Below are 18,102 nucleotides of genomic sequence, written 5' to 3'. Positions count from 1 at the left end.
CCCACATCAACTCCTTAAATTAACCTCATAGAGCTCCCATGTTATTTTAAACTCAGAACACCTCAATTCACCTCCCAAATCACTTCGGCTCACCTCCCGAATCACCTTAGCTCAACTCTCAGATCACCTCAACTATTTCTCCTACCTTAAATAATAGAAATACACATTTAAATCCTAATCTTTGCTAGCCCAATCTCCTCCTAAACATAATAAATTTATTTGTTTTCATCGGATTTGACCTAAATCTGATGAGAAGCATTGCTTAGTGGTTCGAATCACATCCTAGCCAAAATTCGATTAAAATAGTTGCTATTATGTACTTTAATATGAAAATGCCGAAATAATGGTTATCGGTCTATTAGTATTTTATTTATCAAATTTCATTATTTGTATTTAAGAGGTTTCATCCTTCACGACGATCCCTGGTCCAAAATTTCACTATTGATCTCTTTTGCATTAGTTTTAATAATATTTTTTATATGATAGAAATACAAGAAAAGTGGATTTTACATTATTGACCCACGACCCATTACTACACATGTAAGACGGAGCATGTAGGGGGCCTCCGTCAGAGTCCGTCTATTAAGAAATATACACACTCACAATGTACGAAACTGATCAATTGAGCCCTTGGCCAATATGGCCATCAATTAATTTCAATCCCCAATGTCTTACACAACTGGAACACCGAAGCCACTTGGTGATAATTTTTTTCAGTCGCTTGCAGCATTGGACCCCTCATCTCTGGAAGCTATCGGCATGCAGATCAAACACAATGAAGGTGGCCAAAACACCAACAATTGTTTGTCAATGAACTCTTACAAAACATGCCCAAGACATTTCGTGTACTTCGATCATTATTATCGGTGCCATTTGTCTGATAAGACGCATCATACGCGTACTTTCTTCAAGGAATAGAGCGTGCCGCGTTCTTGATTTGCGCTACATTGTCTTCAACATTATCAATAGTAAATGACTCATGATTTGTTCCCGTGCCGTGAGATGTATATGTGAAGTTTGAGTACCTTTAAGTACCTCTCCTTCGCTGAGTAAATTTCACTGTAGCTGTAATTGTAATTTGTAAATATGACTTGAATGGACTTAGATTTGCTCAAAATGAGTTTAGACATCGAAATTATGATATAATGAGATCATTTCCTGTTATTACTTAACAAATATCTGAGTAAATGCCAGTAATTAAAGAAAGACCCAATCGCCCAAAATGATACTTACAAGGGAAAAAAAACATAAATCTACAAACTGAATCAACATTCTAATCATTATTATTATTATTATTATTATTATTATTTTCCAATTGCTGTGTCAAAAAAAATTGGTTTTCCCTAAAAACAATTAAAATCCAATTCATTCTATAATTTCAAATCGCCAAGCAGACACAATTGATTAGTTTTGGGTTCCATTCCAATTATTACAAAGGGCCGAACACAATTCGGATCGATCCAATTTTCAAAATAAGCCCAGCCCAACAAACGTGGTCCGCAATCCGCATGCATAGCTCCGCAAACAGGCTAAAACGTATCATCCGAAATCATCACAAGCCTTACCGACTTACATATCCACCGCCCGATTCATTGCGGGTGAGTTGATGTTCGCGATCAATAAATCTCCACCGTCCATCTAACAACTCCAGTGCTGTCGAGAGTAGGAAACAATTGCCTCCTTCAAATCTCCTCTCCATTTCTTCTGTGGTTTCTCGATTTTGAGCTAGAGCTTAATCGGCGACTCTTCTTCGACGTTTCATGCTATGGTACGCCATTAATTTTATCTCACTTCATCTTACATTTTTCGTTTCTTTGGAATATATATCTTTTACTGTCTTAGGGGTTCGATGATTTTTTGTCAAAATTACGATATTATCTACACTACAATACTGAATGATCGTGAAGATTATGTTGGTGTGAGATCTAATGTTGCTTTATTATCATTTTTCCGTTTGTCCTTCGTTGGATTGCTGGGAAACACGAGGAATTTAGAGCTAACAGTGACGAGGAAATTTGATTTTGACTATTCTTTTAATTTCGTTTCCGAATTGAGATACTTAGGTTAACTAAATTAATTTTTTTTATTTATGCTCAATCTGCGGGTTTTCATTTTCATGTTTGGCTACATTTATTTTAATGGGAGTTGAAATGAATGGCTAACAAACACAGCTTTGCAGCTTATCAAAATCAACATTTTCTAGCTAATTGTACTGGAATCATAACGTTTAAATAAGAGAGGGTGTTGAGAAAGAAAGTTTCAACTTAGGAAGTCATCAACAGACTCTTAAATTGTGTCTCAGATGATTTTTCTTGTCTATGAAATGGAATTTCTGCTTTCTTTTTTCCCCTCTGGTTATTACATTTGATCGTGCTTCCACAGGCCTTGTGGTTTACGGGTGTTATTGCTGCAGTTATGTTTGCAGTAATTTAGTTATTCTAAAATGGAACTGTGGATCTTGTTTAGTTAATATGGAATTGGCAACTCACATCTGGGAGCTTTTATGTTCCTATCAGATATGTCTCACTTGTCTTCTGTAATTTACTGTTCTTCAGTGTCATTGTCTTTCTTGTTCTTGAAATTTTGTGCTTCTTATGGTGAGGGATTTCAGTTCATCTAACTCTTCGTCATTGTGGCACAATGTGTGTGTGTGTGGGGGGGGGGGGGGGTTACGCGCGCACACACACACACATGTATTTATGATTTTTTTTTTTTTTGACAACATTTTGTAACAAAATAGTCATTTGTCCTATTATGGCATTAGGCACCCATGAAGGGCGTTTTATCCCTGCAAAGGGCATCATTGGTTAGATGCTACAGTGAGAGGTTGAGTGTGGGCTTAAGATCATTTAGCACTCAAGGTGCATCAACTGCCAGTACTCCACAACCTCCGCCACCTCCCCCACCTCCAGAGAAAACCCATTTTGGTGGCCTGAAAGATGAAGACAGGATTTTCACCAACTTATATGGGATGCATGACCCTTTTCTCAAAGGTGCCATGAAACGGGGTGATTGGCACAGAACTAAAGACTTGGTACTCAAGGGTGCAGATTGGATTGTCAATGAAGTCAAGAAGTCTGGTCTCCGCGGACGTGGTGGTGCTGGTTTTCCCTCTGGCCTCAAGTGGTCCTTCATGCCCAAGGTGTCTGATGGCCGTCCTTCGTATCTTGTTGTCAATGCTGATGAAAGTGAACCTGGAACCTGTAAAGACAGGGAAATTATGCGGCATGATCCACATAAGTTGTTGGAGGGCTGCTTGATTGCTGGCGTAGGAATGAGGGCTTCTGCTGCTTACATTTACATAAGGGGTGAATATGTAAATGAACGTAAAAACCTTGAAAGAGCGAGGCAAGAAGCTTATGCTGCTGGATTGTTGGGCAAGAATGCCTGCGGATCTGGTTATGATTTTGATGTGCATATCCACTATGGTGCTGGTGCTTATATTTGTGGTGAAGAGACAGCTCTTTTGGAAAGCCTTGAAGGTAAACAGGGGAAACCAAGATTGAAGCCTCCTTTCCCTGCTAATGCAGGTTTATATGGTTGTCCCACCACTGTCACCAATGTGGAAACTGTGGCCGTTTCTCCCACCATTTTAAGGCGTGGACCGGACTGGTTTGCCAGTTTTGGCAGGAAGAACAATTCTGGTACAAAATTGTTTTGTGTGTCGGGCCATGTGAATAAGCCTTGCACAGTTGAAGAGGAGATGAGTATTCCCCTCAAGGAGTTGATAGATAGACACTGTGGTGGTGTTCGAGGTGGATGGGATAATTTACTTGCAGTAATACCAGGGGGTTCTTCAGTTCCTTTGCTTCCCAAACATATATGTGATGATGTGCTGATGGATTATGATGCTCTGAAGGCTGTTCAATCAGGATTGGGAACTGCTGCTGTGATTGTCATGGACAAATCAACTGACGTTGTCGATGCAATTGCTAGGCTCTCATACTTCTATAAGCACGAAAGCTGTGGGCAGTGCACTCCATGCAGGGAGGGAACAGGATGGCTTTGGATGATCATGGAAAGATTGAAGGTTGGAAATGCAAAGTTGGAGGAGATTGATATGCTTCAGGAGGTGACCAAGCAGATTGAAGGGCACACAATCTGTGCACTGGGTGATGCAGCTGCTTGGCCTGTTCAGGGTCTCATACGACATTTTAGGCCTGAGCTTGAGAGAAGGATCAAAGAGCATGCTGAGAGGGAGCTGCTGGAGGCCACAGCTTAAATTTTTCTTCTCAGGTTGCTTCTTGGATCCTTTTTGCTAACATTACTTAAAGTGGACATTTCCCCCAAGAATAAATTACCGTGAACTTGTGTGATTTGGATAATTAATTATTACAAACATGAAATGTGTTTGGAAATATTATCTGGTTATGTATGCAATTCCATGATCGAGGCCATTCTTTTCGTTGCATTTATCCCTCAGATAATGGTTCTGTTTTTTCTTTGGCTGTAAGATGTTTGTCCATAATCACAGAATGGTATAAGGTTCTAAATGATGTATGGATAAATTGTCAAAGAATTACCTTATTTGTTCAAATAATTTGACAGTAATTTCAGGAATGTAATCTGTTTTCTTTTGCCCTCGGATGTCAGGCATCTTGAAGGGTGCTCCAGTGCTTTAGATGCCTACAAGGTGAATAGACCTCAGCATTTGTGAGCAAATTGCGGGCAAATATTATGTTTCGTACTTTCATGTAGTTAAACTTCATTTTCTATGTTGGTCTTCTTTTGGAAAGGACAGTATATCAGACATAACATATTGAATAAATGTTTCACATATTGTCTCACATTTTCTCACCTCCACTTTGGCAAATATGTGAAATTTAATACAATAATGGATGTTTGTGCTACGTAGGTAATTTTTTTCTTCAAATGGTCGATATTGTGGAATAAAACTGAGGAAAGCATCCCAGATATTGGGAGTAATTCAAGCATCTGAAGATTTTGTTAGAATTTGGTTTGTTTTAAGCTGTATGAATTATGGATTCTTCATTTACTGTCCTGGAGAAATGATGGTGTATGTATCCTCTGTATCTGGGCAGGGATGCTACCCTTTTTTTTTTTTTTTTATAAGCTGGGCACGGATACTTAAAAAAGTTGTTTCATGTATTTCTTGAACATGGCATTTTGGCTCATCTGAGGAGCTTTGTTAATATCTGCATATGTTTTGGTTTCAGATGCCGATCATATTTTCTGTCGTCAAATAAAGATGAAGCTGCAGTTGAAACGTCACTGAATAGAATTAAGAGTTGCACCAAAGCATGTTTAGAGAGCATAACATGGGTAAAGATCAAGCTAAGTAAAAACTTGGTTTCTGTGACCCGGAGGACTATTACTGGCCCAATATTTCATTCGGCCCTAACTCATTCGATTTCGGCTCATCAAATTGAAGGCTACTTTCAAAAAGCTTAATAAACAAATAAATTAAATATAGAACTTACCAGCGTAATTTGATTTGTTATTTGTGGAGAAAGTCTAAAACGAAGATCAAACAGTTGACAAAGCAGCAGAAGGTAAAAAGAGTGGGGGAAAAATAAGAGTCAATCGATCCAAAGGGCACATAATCAATCCAGTGGTTGAGGAATTCAATCAATTCTCATGTCTGGTAATTCGTCACAGCATATAATAATAAAGAACAAATTATATACATTTTGATTCCGTGTGATACAGAAAACACCAATCTTTGATAATTTTCAAATAAAATAAACATTAATCTTTGAGGCGTAAACCGATCTTCTCCAGGGGATTCCAGAATCGGGTTCCTTGAAAGGCACCCATCATCACTTTGGCAGCATCATCGTCATCTAAACTTGGATCAATCATAAAGCTCAATGAACACTCAGCAAGCTCTTGAAGTTGTCTGAAACTCTTAAGATTGTCTTGGATATCAGCGCTGTTTTCAATCTTGTGCAGTTCCAAACGAGCAGCTTGTCTTTGGGATTGAAGTTGAAGCAGCCTCCTGGTCCCAGTCGTGCTATGAGCTTTGTATTTTTCTTCTCTTTCGTGATGATGCTGTGGATTCTCTTGCAACTTCTTCATCACCAAAATCTCTCTTTCCCGTTTATCCTGATGACCTTTGATAGTTAGGCCAATAATCTTCTCCAGGGGATTCCAGTGTTGACCTCCCCGAAAGACACACATTGTCACTTTACTATCATCATCATCACCGTCTTCACTTATTTTTGGATCAATCATAAAACCAAAGGAACAACCGGCAAGGTCTTCAAGTTGCTTAATCGCCAGAAAGTTATCTTCGGCTTGAAGAATCGCATTCTTCTCCATGTTCTCCAGTTCCAAACGAGCGGCTTTTCTCTGGGCTTCAATTCGAATCTTTTTCCTCCTTGCCGCTGTTTCTTCATCTTCACGATCATGAACGCGGTTTTGGGCTTTCGAAATAATATCGGCAAATCTGAGTTTGAGCATGGCAGCGCGATCAACAACATCGGTGCCACAGCCAGTATAAGTAAGACTCGTCGTCTTGAGTTTCTTCTTCTTTATTGTTTCTTCATCGTGAGGATGTATCGAACAACTACGCTTACCAAAAGTAGCAGGCTGGAAGGGCAGAGGCGGGAGGGTTTGGGCTAGCATCATGATGATTAACGTAGGGTTTGTGAGTGAGATAAGGAAATAACGTTTCCTAATTTATGATGGGTATATATAGTGTATTTAGTTTCCTAGTCGATTTAGGTTATCCTTGACAGTTTAGGATTCAGTTAGTTTCCTATTCCATTTGGGTAATTAGGGTATCCGTATCCTCGCCAATTTAGGAAACATGTATATCCCGAGCCGAGGAGGAGTTGTTTTGGTGACGCATCTATGTGTTTTCCTTGAAACAAACTTCCAGGTTATGTAGTAAACTGGTGGCAAAATTGGAAATTGATTTTCCGGTGTTGCTTTTGTTTGGTTGAATAATGTAATGTGGTAACTTGTGGGTCAAGAAACTGAGTTTGTGGGTGGCGCTTTGTTTTAGCATCTGCTGCCAATCTGACGGTTGCCATTTCAGGAGTACGGCACGTGTGATGTACTTCATGTAAGTTTATGTTTGGATTGATAATGCGTAGTGATTTTATTGAATCGATAATATCCCTTAATTAATTCTTCTTGACAAAATTTTCGACACAACGATCTTCATATATACCAACATTCGCATTGAGCAGAACGGCTGACATTAAAATAAATATTAATAAAAGTTTCGCGACTAAACAAACAAAGTCAATAATAATTAAAAAAAATAAAAAAGATAAAAAAAATAAAAACTGTTACAGTGTTGGTAGGTTGTGGCCCCATCAGTTGAGAGCAGGAAAGTGTGATTGATCTTCACGGTTGAGATTTTTAATGATGCTTGAATATTTGCATTTGTGATCGTTCCTGGGGGCCACGAGTAGCATTAGCAGCAGCTAACTCTTCAAGATTCGCCATAGGCTTTTGAGTACGGCTGTTATAGTGTTTGCCGATTTAGGATGGCATCGAAAATCATTTTATATAGCATTCATTAGATCGAAAATCCCTCCCTCTAATGAGAGTGGGACCCACGTGCACACCCACCACAGGCGCCGTTGCCGCCCTGCTTGGTCGTCGTCATCGATATCATGGGCATGGCATCAGCATCGGTCTTATTATTAGTTTCTAAACGTTCCTACTTTTTCATATTCTTCTTCCCTGCATCTGGCAACAAAGCTGAAGGCTTCTCGGAGTTGAAGGAGATCATCATATCATTATTGGCGCCACTGCAGATGAGATTGGGTTCTACTTCTTCTGCATCAGCCCGTGCCAAATCCCATTAATTATGCAAGTTTTTATTGAAAGAATTATACTGAAATTTTATTTTTTTTTGGATTTTGTTTTGGCAACTTACTTACAAATAATTAGGAGGAGCAGCGTCTATATATATAGACCTACATCTTCTCCTTCCATGATCTGAAACGGATTTGGCCTTTTACTTGCAATTACCAATTTGCTATTCCCAATAAGAATAGGAATACTCTTTTCTTTTTAAAAAATAAAAAATTAAATGCATTCTTCATTGCCCTATATAGATTATGAGAACCCACATATTTTGTTATTATTAATATAATATTTAGGTTTAAATTTTAAAACAAGCTACTTGAGTAATTTCAAGGTTATTTTAAAATTTAATTGAGTCATTTTGTAATAATAAATGATAACTCACTCGTATCAAAATAATTCAAATTTAAAGATTAAATTTATATAGATTGACAAACTTGTACCAAACAAAAATAGTAAATAGGACAAACAGTAAGAATCCTATCGAGACTACTTAGTTAATAAATATGAATAAATTACTTTTTTTGAAAAAAAATCCTGCTGCATGTTTTATTTTCTCCTTGATCCTATGAATCTTTCTATTAACAATTATAGTGGTATGGTCAAATTTTAAATTTGTAGGTTCGAATGAATGCACATAAATTTTTGTAAGTGTTTGTTCATGGCATCGTTGTAGCAGTTAAAATTAAAGGCTTCTCAAACTCTTTTAAGCCCCATCTAGAGATAAGTGAAACATGCATAACGGCACAAGGTAATAGAAAAAAGGAGTCCATCGATCAAAAGGGCACATAGTCAATCCAGTAATTAATGAATTCAATCAATATTTCTCATGTCTGGTAATTCATCAAAGCATATGATAAGAAATGAAGATTACATACACTGGGATTCTATGTGATATATTAAACATCAATCTTTTATAATTTTCAAAAAAATAAATAAATAAACATTAATCTTTGGTGTATATGCCAATTTTCTCCAGGGGATTCCAGAATTGGGTTCCTTGGAAGGCACCCATCGTCACTTTTGCAGCAGCATCGTCATCTAAACTTGGATCGATCATAAAGCTTAAGCAACACCCAGCAAGCTCTTGAAGTTGTTTGATACTCCTGAAGTTGTCTTGGATATCAGCGCTGTTTTCAATCTTGTGCAGTTCCAAACGAGCAGCTTGTCTTTGGGATTGAAGTTGAAGCAGCCTCCAAGTCCTAGTCCAGCTATAAGCTCTGTATTCTTCTTCTTCTCTTTCATGACGATGATGTGGATTCTCTTGCAACTTCTTCATCACATGAAGCTCTCCTTCCAGTTTATCCTGATGATCTTTGACAGTTAGGCCAAGTATCTTCTCCGGTGGATTATAGTATTGACTTCCTTGAAAGCTACACATTGTCACCCTACCATCATCACCATCCCCACTTATTTTGGGATCAATCACAAAACTAAATGAACAACCAGCAAGGTCTTCAAGTTGCTCAATAGACAGAATGTTATCTTCAACTTGAAGAATGGTACTCTTCTCAATATTCTCCAGTTCCAACCGAGCAGCTTGCATCTGGGCTTCAACTTGAACCGTTTTCCTCGTAGCTGCTGCTTCTTCATCTTCATGTTCATGAACGTAGTTTTGGGCTATAGAAATAACATCAAAATATTTGAGTTTGAGCATGGCAGCGCGATCAACAACAATATCGCTGCCGCTGCCACTGGTCTTGAGTTTCTTGTTGTTTGTGGTGGTTTCTTGATGATGATGGTGAAGCAGAGAACAATTGTTGCTTCCTTTACGCTTACCAAGAGAAGGAAGCTGCAAAGGCAGGCGGGTTTCGGCAACGATCGTGATTCCAGGCTACTGGGCTTAATTAATATGGAAAATTGGGTTTCCCTTGAATGTCTGAGACAAGGGAGACTCTTACAAGCTTTCTTTTTAATAATAATAATAATAATTTTACATTCTCATCATTTTAACAAAGTAAGAATATCATTAACAGATAAAAAAATACAATCTTTTATTGAAATCTGTATATTTTTATATTTTAATATGCATTCTCATTTTTACAAAGTGAGGATACTCTCTCCAAAGAAAAATTATGTGTGTGTGTATAGAAACTAGAAGAGAGGAAACTAGAAGAGAGCACAAGATGAGCATATACTTTATCAGTATTCAAAAGGGTTTTAAGCAGTTTCCAAACAAGAATAAGATTTACCTACTTGTTACTATATTTATGTATTCTTCATAGAAGAGAAGCTAATCATCATCATCATTATTTTCAGAAGAGCTATTTAATTACTTGGAGGAAATTTTTTTTTTTAAAAAAGAAAATTTCCCTTCAAGTTTCCTAAATTATTTCATTCCTAATTACTTGGAGCAATTGTTGACTGTTAATCTGGTGCTCAGCACAAACTCTTCTGCTGAGCACCGAATCTGTTTCCTTTTGACTTTGCTAGCTACTCCATAACTAAAATGGAAAATATTAATTATTTCATTGTCATGTACGAATTGGGAAACCGTAGTTTATTTTGCTATCTTTTGTTGTTAACAATGAATTGCGTGACTTCTGATTCAGTTACCGGTTTGTGCTACAAAAGCAATGTAGCTTTAATTTTACATTTTGTTTATTTTTAATTGTTTCAACTTTTTAAAACACAGTTTTTTTTTACTATTATTATTATTAAAAAAGAATTAAGCTATTTAAGGTTTGAGAATAACGTTCCTAAGAAACTAAGAAATGTGTTAAAAAGATTTTTAATTTTTTTTTTCACATCCAACATTTAGGTCTGTATCCAATACATACATACATACTTATATATATATATATATATATATATAGACGACGACGAAATAAATTTGGTAATATTTGCAACACAGTGATATTGAACAGACTACATAGAACGTTGATAAAATTATTTAAAAAATAAAAAAAAGGAAAGAAAGAAAAGAAACGGGAGGCAAAAAATAAATCGTAAAATATTTTTTCAATTAATTTTTGTGGCGAGCAAGAAAGTGAGATTGATCTTCAGGGTTGAGAGGAAAATCAGCCTTGATTTCAAAATTAAGCAGCAGATGTAAGTGTAATAGTGTGCTGATTTTGCATGTGCATGGCATTATTAGTATTGCCATCTAAGCAAATGATCAGTTTCTGTTTAGGTCTTGAACGAGAACGAAAGATCTCCATTTGTCTGCGACTGTGTCTGTGAGTGTCACCCACAATAGGCTTATTATTAGTTTCTCGTTTCTTCTTTGCAGCTTGCTGCTGTTTCTTATGGAGGCGCAGGTATGTCAATTATGTCAATATTGGCGCCGAGCTCTTCATCAGCAGCGGCCAAGACATCGAAATAGCAGGCCACAGCTTAAATTTTTCTTCTCAGGTTGCTTCTTGGATCTTTTTGCTAACATTACTTAAAGTGGACATTTTCCCCCAAGAACAAAGCGCCGTGAACTTGTGTAATTTGGATAATTAGTTATTACAAACATGAAATTTGTTTGGAGATGTTTTCTGGTTATGTATGCAATTGCATGTTTGAGGCCATTCTTCTCGTTGCATTTATCCCTCAGATAATGGTTCTGCTTTTTCTTTAGCTGGAAGATGCTTGTCCATAATCACAGAATGGTATAAGGTTCTAAATGATGTATAGATGAATTGTCAAAGAATTGCCTTATTTGTTCAAATAATTTGAAAATAATTTCAAGAATGTAATCTGTTTTCTTTTGCCCTAGGATGTCAGGCATCTGGAAGGGTGCTCCAGTGTTTTAGATGCCTACAAGGTGAATACATCTCAGCATTTGTGAACAAATTGCGGGCAAATATTATGTTTCCTACTTTCTTGTAGTTAAACATCATTTTGTATATATGTTGGTCTCCTTTTGAAAAGGACAGTATATCAGACATAACATATTGAATAAATGTTTCCAATATTGTCTCACAGTCTCACCTCCGCTTTGTCAGATAAGTGAAATTTAATACAATGATGAATTTTTGGGATGCTTAGGTAAAACAATTTTCTTCAAATGGTGGATATTGTGGAATAAAACTGAGGAAAGCATCCCAGATATTGGGAGTGATTCAAGCATCTGAAGATTTTGTTACAATTTGGTTTCTTTTAAGCCGTATGAATTATGAATTCTTCATTTACTGTCCTGGAGAAATGACGGTCGGTCCTCTTGTGGCTGGGCATGGATTTTTTTTTTGATAAGCTGGGTACAGAATCCGCAGATACTTAAAAAAGTTGTTTCACGTATCTCTTGAACATGACATTTTGGCTAATCTGAGGAGCTTTGTTAATAATATCTGTATGTTTTTTAATATCAGAAGCTGATCCTATTTTCTGTCGCCAATAAAGACGAAGCTGCAATTGAAACATCACTGAACAGACTTAACAGAGTTACGCACGTTTGAGCGCATAAGATGGGTAAAGATCAAGCTGAGTAAATACTTGGTTTCTGTGACCCAGAGTACGATTATTGGCCAATATTGCATTCAGTCATAACTCATTCGATTTTGGCTCATCAACTTTGAAGGGTACTTTCAAAAAGCTAAATAAACAAATAAATTGAACATAGAACTTACCAGCGTGATTTGATTTGTTATTGGTGGAGAAAGTCTAAAACGAAGATTAAACAGTTGACAAAGCAGCAGAAGGTAAAAAGAAGGGGGAAAAATACAAAAAAGAGGAGTCAATCGATCCAAAAGGGCACATAATCAATCCAGTGGTTGAGGAATTCAATCAATTCTCATGTCTGGTAATTCGTCACAGCATACAATAATAAAGAAAAAAGTTACATACATTTTGATTCCGTGTGATATATAAAACATCAATGTTTGATAATTTTCAAATAAAATAAACATTAATCTTTGAGTCGTAAACCGATCTTCTCCAGGGGATTCCAGAATCGGGTTCCTTGAAAGGCACCCATCATCACTTTGGCAGCATCATCGTCATCTAAACTTGGATCAATCATAAAGCTCAAGGAACACCCAGCAAGCCCTTGAAGTTGTTTGAAACTCTTGAAGTTGTCTTCGATATCAGCACTGTTTTCAATCTTTTGCAGTTCCAAACGAGCAGCTTGTCTTTGAGATTGAAGTTGAAGCAGCCTCCTAGTCCCAGCCCTGCTATGAGCTTTGTATTCTTCTTCTCTTTCGTGATGATGCTGTGGATTCTCTTGCAACTTCTTCATCACCGGCATCTCTCTTTCCCGCTTATCCTGATGACCTTTGATAGTTAGGCCAATAATCTTCTCCAGGGGATTCCAGTGTTGACCTCCCCGAAAGACACACATTGTCACTTTACTATCATCATCATCACCGTCTTCACTTATTTTTGGATCAATCATAAAACCAAAGGAACAACCGGCAAGGTCTTCAAGTTGCTTAATCGCCAGACAGTTATCTTCGGCTTGAAGAATCGCATTCTTCCCCATGTTCTCCAGTTCCAAACGAGCGGCTTTTCTCTGGGCTTCAATTCGAATCTTTTTCCTCCTAGCCGCTGCTTCTTCATCTTCCCGATCATGAGTGCGGTTTTGGGCTTTAGAAATAATATCGGCAAATCTGAGTTTGAGCATGGCAGCGCGATCAACAACATCGGTGCCACAGCCGGTAGAAGTAAGACTTGCCGTCTTGAGTTTCTTCTTCTTTATTGTTTCTTCATCGTGAGGATGTATCGAACAACTACGCTTACCAAAGGTAGCAGGCTGGAAGGGCAGAGGCGGGAGGGTTTGGGCTAGCATCATGATGATTAGGGTTTGTGAGTGAGATAAGGAAATAACGTTTCCTAATTTATGATGGGTATATATAGTGTATTTAGTTTCCTAGTCGATTTAGGTTATCCTTGACAGTTTAGGATTTATTTAGTTTCCTATTCCATTGGGGTAATTAGGGTATCCGTATCCTCGCCAATTTAGGAAACATGTATATCCCGAGCCGAGGAGGAGTTGTTTTGGTGATGCATCTATGTGTTTTCCTTGAAACAGACTTCCAGGTTATGTAGTAAACAGGTGGCAAAATTGGAAATTGATTTTCCGGTGTTGCTTTTGTTTGGTTGAATAATGTAATGTGGTAACTTGTGGGTCAAGAAACTGAGTTTGTGGGTGGCGCTTCGTTTTAGCACATGCTGCCTATCGGACGGTTGACATTTGAGGAGTACGCGCGGCACATATGATGTACTTCATATAAGTTTATGTTTGGATTGATAATGCGTAGTGATATTATTAGATCGATAATATCCCTTAATTAATTCTTCTTGGTAAAATTTTCGACACAACGATATTCATACATACCAACATTCGCATCGAACAGAACGGCTAGCATTACAATAAATATTAATAAAAGTTTCGCGACTAAACAAACAAAATAGTAAAAAAAAAAAATTAAAAAAGAAAAATTGTTTAGCGTTGGTAGGGTTGTGGCCTTATCAGTTGAGAGCGGAAAATTGTGATTGATCCTCAAGGTTGAGAGTAAAATCAGACTTGAAGAATTTGTATTTGTGATCATCACCTGGGCACCACGAGTAGCATTAGCATTGGCAGCAGCTAACTCTTCAGGATTTGCCATTGGATTTTGAGTAGCAGCTGTTATAGCGTTTGCTGATTTAGGATGGCAACGAAAATCAACTTATATATTTTTGGTTTAATCGAAGACCCACGTGCACGCCCGCCATAGGCGCCTTCACCGCCCGGCTTGGTCGTCATCATCGATATCATGGGCATTGCATTGGCAACGGCATCAGCGTCAGCATCACTCTTATTATTAGTTTCTAATCGTTTCTAATTATTCATATTCTTCTTCCCTGCATCGGGCAACAAAGCTGAAGCTCGCCTTCTTGGAGTTGGAGGAGATCATCATGTCATCATTGACGCCGTTGCAGATGAGATTGAGTCATCATGTCACTTCTGCTGCATCAGCCTGTGCCAAATTCCTTTAATTATGGAAGTTTTTAATCAAAGAATTATATTGAGTTTTTTTTGTTTTGGATTTTGTTTTGCAACTTAAGTACAAATAATTAGGAGCCGAGCAACGTCCATATATATAGACCTACGTTTTCTCCTTCCATTATCTGAAACGGATTTGGCATTTTACTGGCAATTACCAATTTGCTATTCCCGATAAGAATAGGATTATTCCTTTCTTTTTTTCTTTTTTTTTAAAAAATAAACGCATTCTTTATTGCCCCGTATAAATAAGGAGAACCACATACAGTAGAATTTTTATAAATTAATAGAGTTGGTACATATAAAATCTATTAAATTAAAAGAGAAACTAAATGATCGATAAATTAATAATTTATTAATTAATCAATAAATTAATAATTGATTAATTTATAAAGTTAATCGACAAATTTATTATATAATAGAAATTACTAATTTATCATATATTAATTTATAGAGGTTCTACTGTATTTTGTTATTATTAATATAATATTTGGTTTAAATTTTAAAATAAGTTAAGAATGTTATTTTAAAATTTCATAGAGTCATTTTGTAATAATAAATGATAACTCTATGGTATAAAATAGTTCAAATTTAAAGAATTATATTTGTATAGATTGACAAACTTGTATCATATACAAGAATGATAAATAGGACAAACTATAAGAGTCCTGTCGAGACTAACTAATAGATATGAATAAACTATATATTTTTTTTAAATCCTATTGCATATTTTGTTTTCTCCTTGATCTTATAAATCTTTCTATTAACAATTATAGTGATATGGTCAAATTTTAAATTTGTAGGATCGAATGAATGCACATGTATTTTTTTAATTGTTTGTTCATGGTATCGTTGTAGCAGTTAAAATCAAAGGCTTCTCAAACTCTTTTAAGCCCCATCTAGAGATAAATAAAAAATGTGAAACATGCATAACGGCACAATATAATAGAGAAAAGGAGTCCATCGATCAAAAGCGCACATAGTCAATCCAATAATTAAAGAATTCAATCAACATTTCTCATGCCTGGTAATTCATCAAAGCATATGATAAGAAATGAAAATTACATACATTTAGATTCCATGTAATATATAAAAGATCAATCTTTTATAATCTTCAAAAAACAAAAGAATAAAATAAACATCAATCTTTCATGTATAAACCGATTTTCTCCAGTGGACTCCAAAATTGGGTTCCTCGAAGGGCAGCCATCGTTACTTTTGCAGCGGCATCGTCATCTAAACTTGGATCGATCGTAAAGCTTAAGCAACACCCAGCAAGCTCTTGAGGTTTTTTGATACTCTTGAAGTTGTCTTAGATATCAGCACTATTTTCAATCTTGCGCAGTTCCAAACGAGCAGCTTGTCTTTGGGGTTGAAGTTGAAGCAGCCTCCAAGTCCTAGTCCTGCTATAAGCTTCGTCTTCTTCCTCTTCTCTTTCATGATGATGATGTGGATTCTCTTGCAACCTCTTCACACCAGAATCTCTCTTTCCAGTTTATCCTGATGGCCTTTGATAGGTAGGCCAATAATCTTCTCCAGGGGATTCCAGTGTTGACCTCCCCGAAAGACACATATTGTCACTTTACTATCATCATCATCACCATCTTGTCTTATTTTTGGATGAATCATAAAACTAAAGAAACAACCAGCAAGGTCTTCAAGTTGCTTAATAGTCAGAAAGTTATCTTCGACTTGAAGAATCGCATTCTTCTCCATGCTTGTTCTCCAGTTCCAAACGAGAAGCATTCCTCTGGGCTTCAACTTGAACCCTTTTCCACCCAGCCGCTGCTTCTTCATCTTCATGATCATGGTTTTGGGCTTTAGAAATAATATCAAAATATTTGAATTTGAGCATGGCAGCCCGATCAACAACGACATCGCTGCCACTGGTCTTAGAGTTTCTTGCTGTTTGTTTTGGTTTGTTGATGATGATGGTGAAGTAGAGAACAAATAGTGTTGGTTCCTTTACGCTTACCAAGAGAGGGAAGCTGCAAAGGTAGGCGGGCTTCCGGCAACGATCGCGATTATAGGCTACTGAGTTTAATTTGGAAAATAGGGTTTCCCTTCGCTATCTGAGACGAGAGAGACTTACAGAGCTTTCTTTACATTTTTTGTTTTACAATGTACGAAGTTTATAGTACCACTACTAGAAGTATATGTATGTATGTATGTATGTATTTATGTATGTGTATATACATACACATATATACATATAGCGAGAATGTCTTTACTAGAGAAAAACAATATATATGTGTGTGTATATGTGTATGTATATAAAAACTAGAAGAGAGCACTAGATGAGCATATACTTTATCAGTATCCCAAAGAGATTCAAGCAGTTTCCAAATAAGAATAAGATTTACCTTTTTTTCTGTTTTTGAGAAGAGAATGAGCTTTACCTAGTTAGTATATTTGCATATTCTTCAAGTAAGAGAAGCTAATTATTCTTATTGTTATTATTTCAGAAGAGCTATTTAATTACTTGGAGGAAAAGTCGAGAAAAAACGAAATGAAATTCTCCCTTCAAGTTTCCTAAATTAAGTGAACAGCGCTCTATTGCTAGCTACTCCATAACTAAAATGGAAAACTATTAATTATTTCAGTGTCATGTACGAAGTGGGAACCGAAATTTATTTTGCTATCTTTTATTGTTAACAATGTATTGCGTGACTAATGATTGAGTTACCAGTTTGTGCCACAAAAGAAATGTGCCTTTAATTTTATATTTTGTTTATTTTAAATTGTTTCAGCTTTTTGAAACACAGTTTTTACTATTATTATTATTATTAAAAACAGAAACCAAGCTAATTGAGGTTTGAGAACATTATTCCTAAAACTAAGAAATGTGTTAAAAAGATTTTTTTTTCACCTCCAACATTTAGGTCATTTTAAAAAAAAAAAAAAAATGGTTGAGTTGATCATTCATAGACGAGGAAATAAACCAAAGTTGGTTGGTGTGAGCGGTTCGGCACTCTCACTCCTTAAGAGAGGTAAGGGGTTCAAGCCCTGCTCTCGTATGGAGTCACCACTTTGGCTAGCACTTTACCCCTTACGGACCGACCCGGTGCGAGCTGTGATTAGTCTAAGTTGTGGTACGGGCTTAAAGGTGCCTCCCACAGTTGGAGTCTACTTAGGACCACCTCGTGGTTCAAACCAAAAAAAATAGATGAGGAAATAAATTTGATAATATTTGCAACACAAATATATCGAACATGCTACATAGAACATTATTAAGATTATTTAAAAAAAAAAGGAAAGAAAGAAAAGAAAAGGGAGACGAGAAATAAATTATAAAATATTTTCTCAATTAATTTTTGTAGCGAGCAGGAAAGTAAGAATAAGATTGATCTTCAAGGTTGAAAGGCAAACCAGGCTTGATTTCAAAAGGTGCAGGCGTAAGTGTTATA

The 18,102-nt window shown here is 36.6% G+C and overlaps 1 protein-coding gene across 5 annotated transcripts; it reads left to right on the top strand.

Annotated features, from left to right (window-relative positions):
• Positions 1 to 1,564: 1,564 nt before the first annotated feature.
• On the top strand, positions 1,565 to 5,429 carry LOC102623084 (NADH dehydrogenase [ubiquinone] flavoprotein 1, mitochondrial). 5 transcript variants are annotated; one of them, XR_003066313.2, is made up of 4 exons: positions 1,565 to 1,768; positions 2,765 to 4,236; positions 4,594 to 4,633; positions 4,856 to 5,176. XR_003066313.2 is itself a non-coding variant. In XM_052439542.1 (3 exons), exons 1-2 carry the CDS (start codon positions 1,766 to 1,768, stop codon positions 4,220 to 4,222), a joined length of 1,461 nt encoding a protein of 486 aa, XP_052295502.1. In that variant the 5' UTR covers positions 1,565 to 1,765; the 3' UTR covers positions 4,223 to 4,236; positions 5,178 to 5,429. The 5 variants fall into 5 exon arrangements, 4 of the variants coding, with proteins under 4 accessions (XP_052295502.1, XP_024956645.1, XP_024956646.1 ...); XM_052439542.1 differs by lacking the exons at positions 4,594 to 4,633; positions 4,856 to 5,176 and adding an exon at positions 5,178 to 5,429; XM_025100877.2 differs by lacking the exon at positions 4,594 to 4,633.
• The last annotated feature ends 12,673 nt before the right edge of the window (positions 5,430 to 18,102 follow it).

The sequence above is a fragment of the Citrus sinensis genome, chromosome 4 (genome assembly GCF_022201045.2).
Source record: "Citrus sinensis cultivar Valencia sweet orange chromosome 4, DVS_A1.0, whole genome shotgun sequence".
In the NCBI taxonomy this organism is placed as follows: domain Eukaryota; kingdom Viridiplantae; phylum Streptophyta; class Magnoliopsida; order Sapindales; family Rutaceae; genus Citrus; species Citrus sinensis.
Note: the sequence above shows the minus strand (reverse complement) of the source record. Positions and strands in the feature narration are given on the sequence as shown.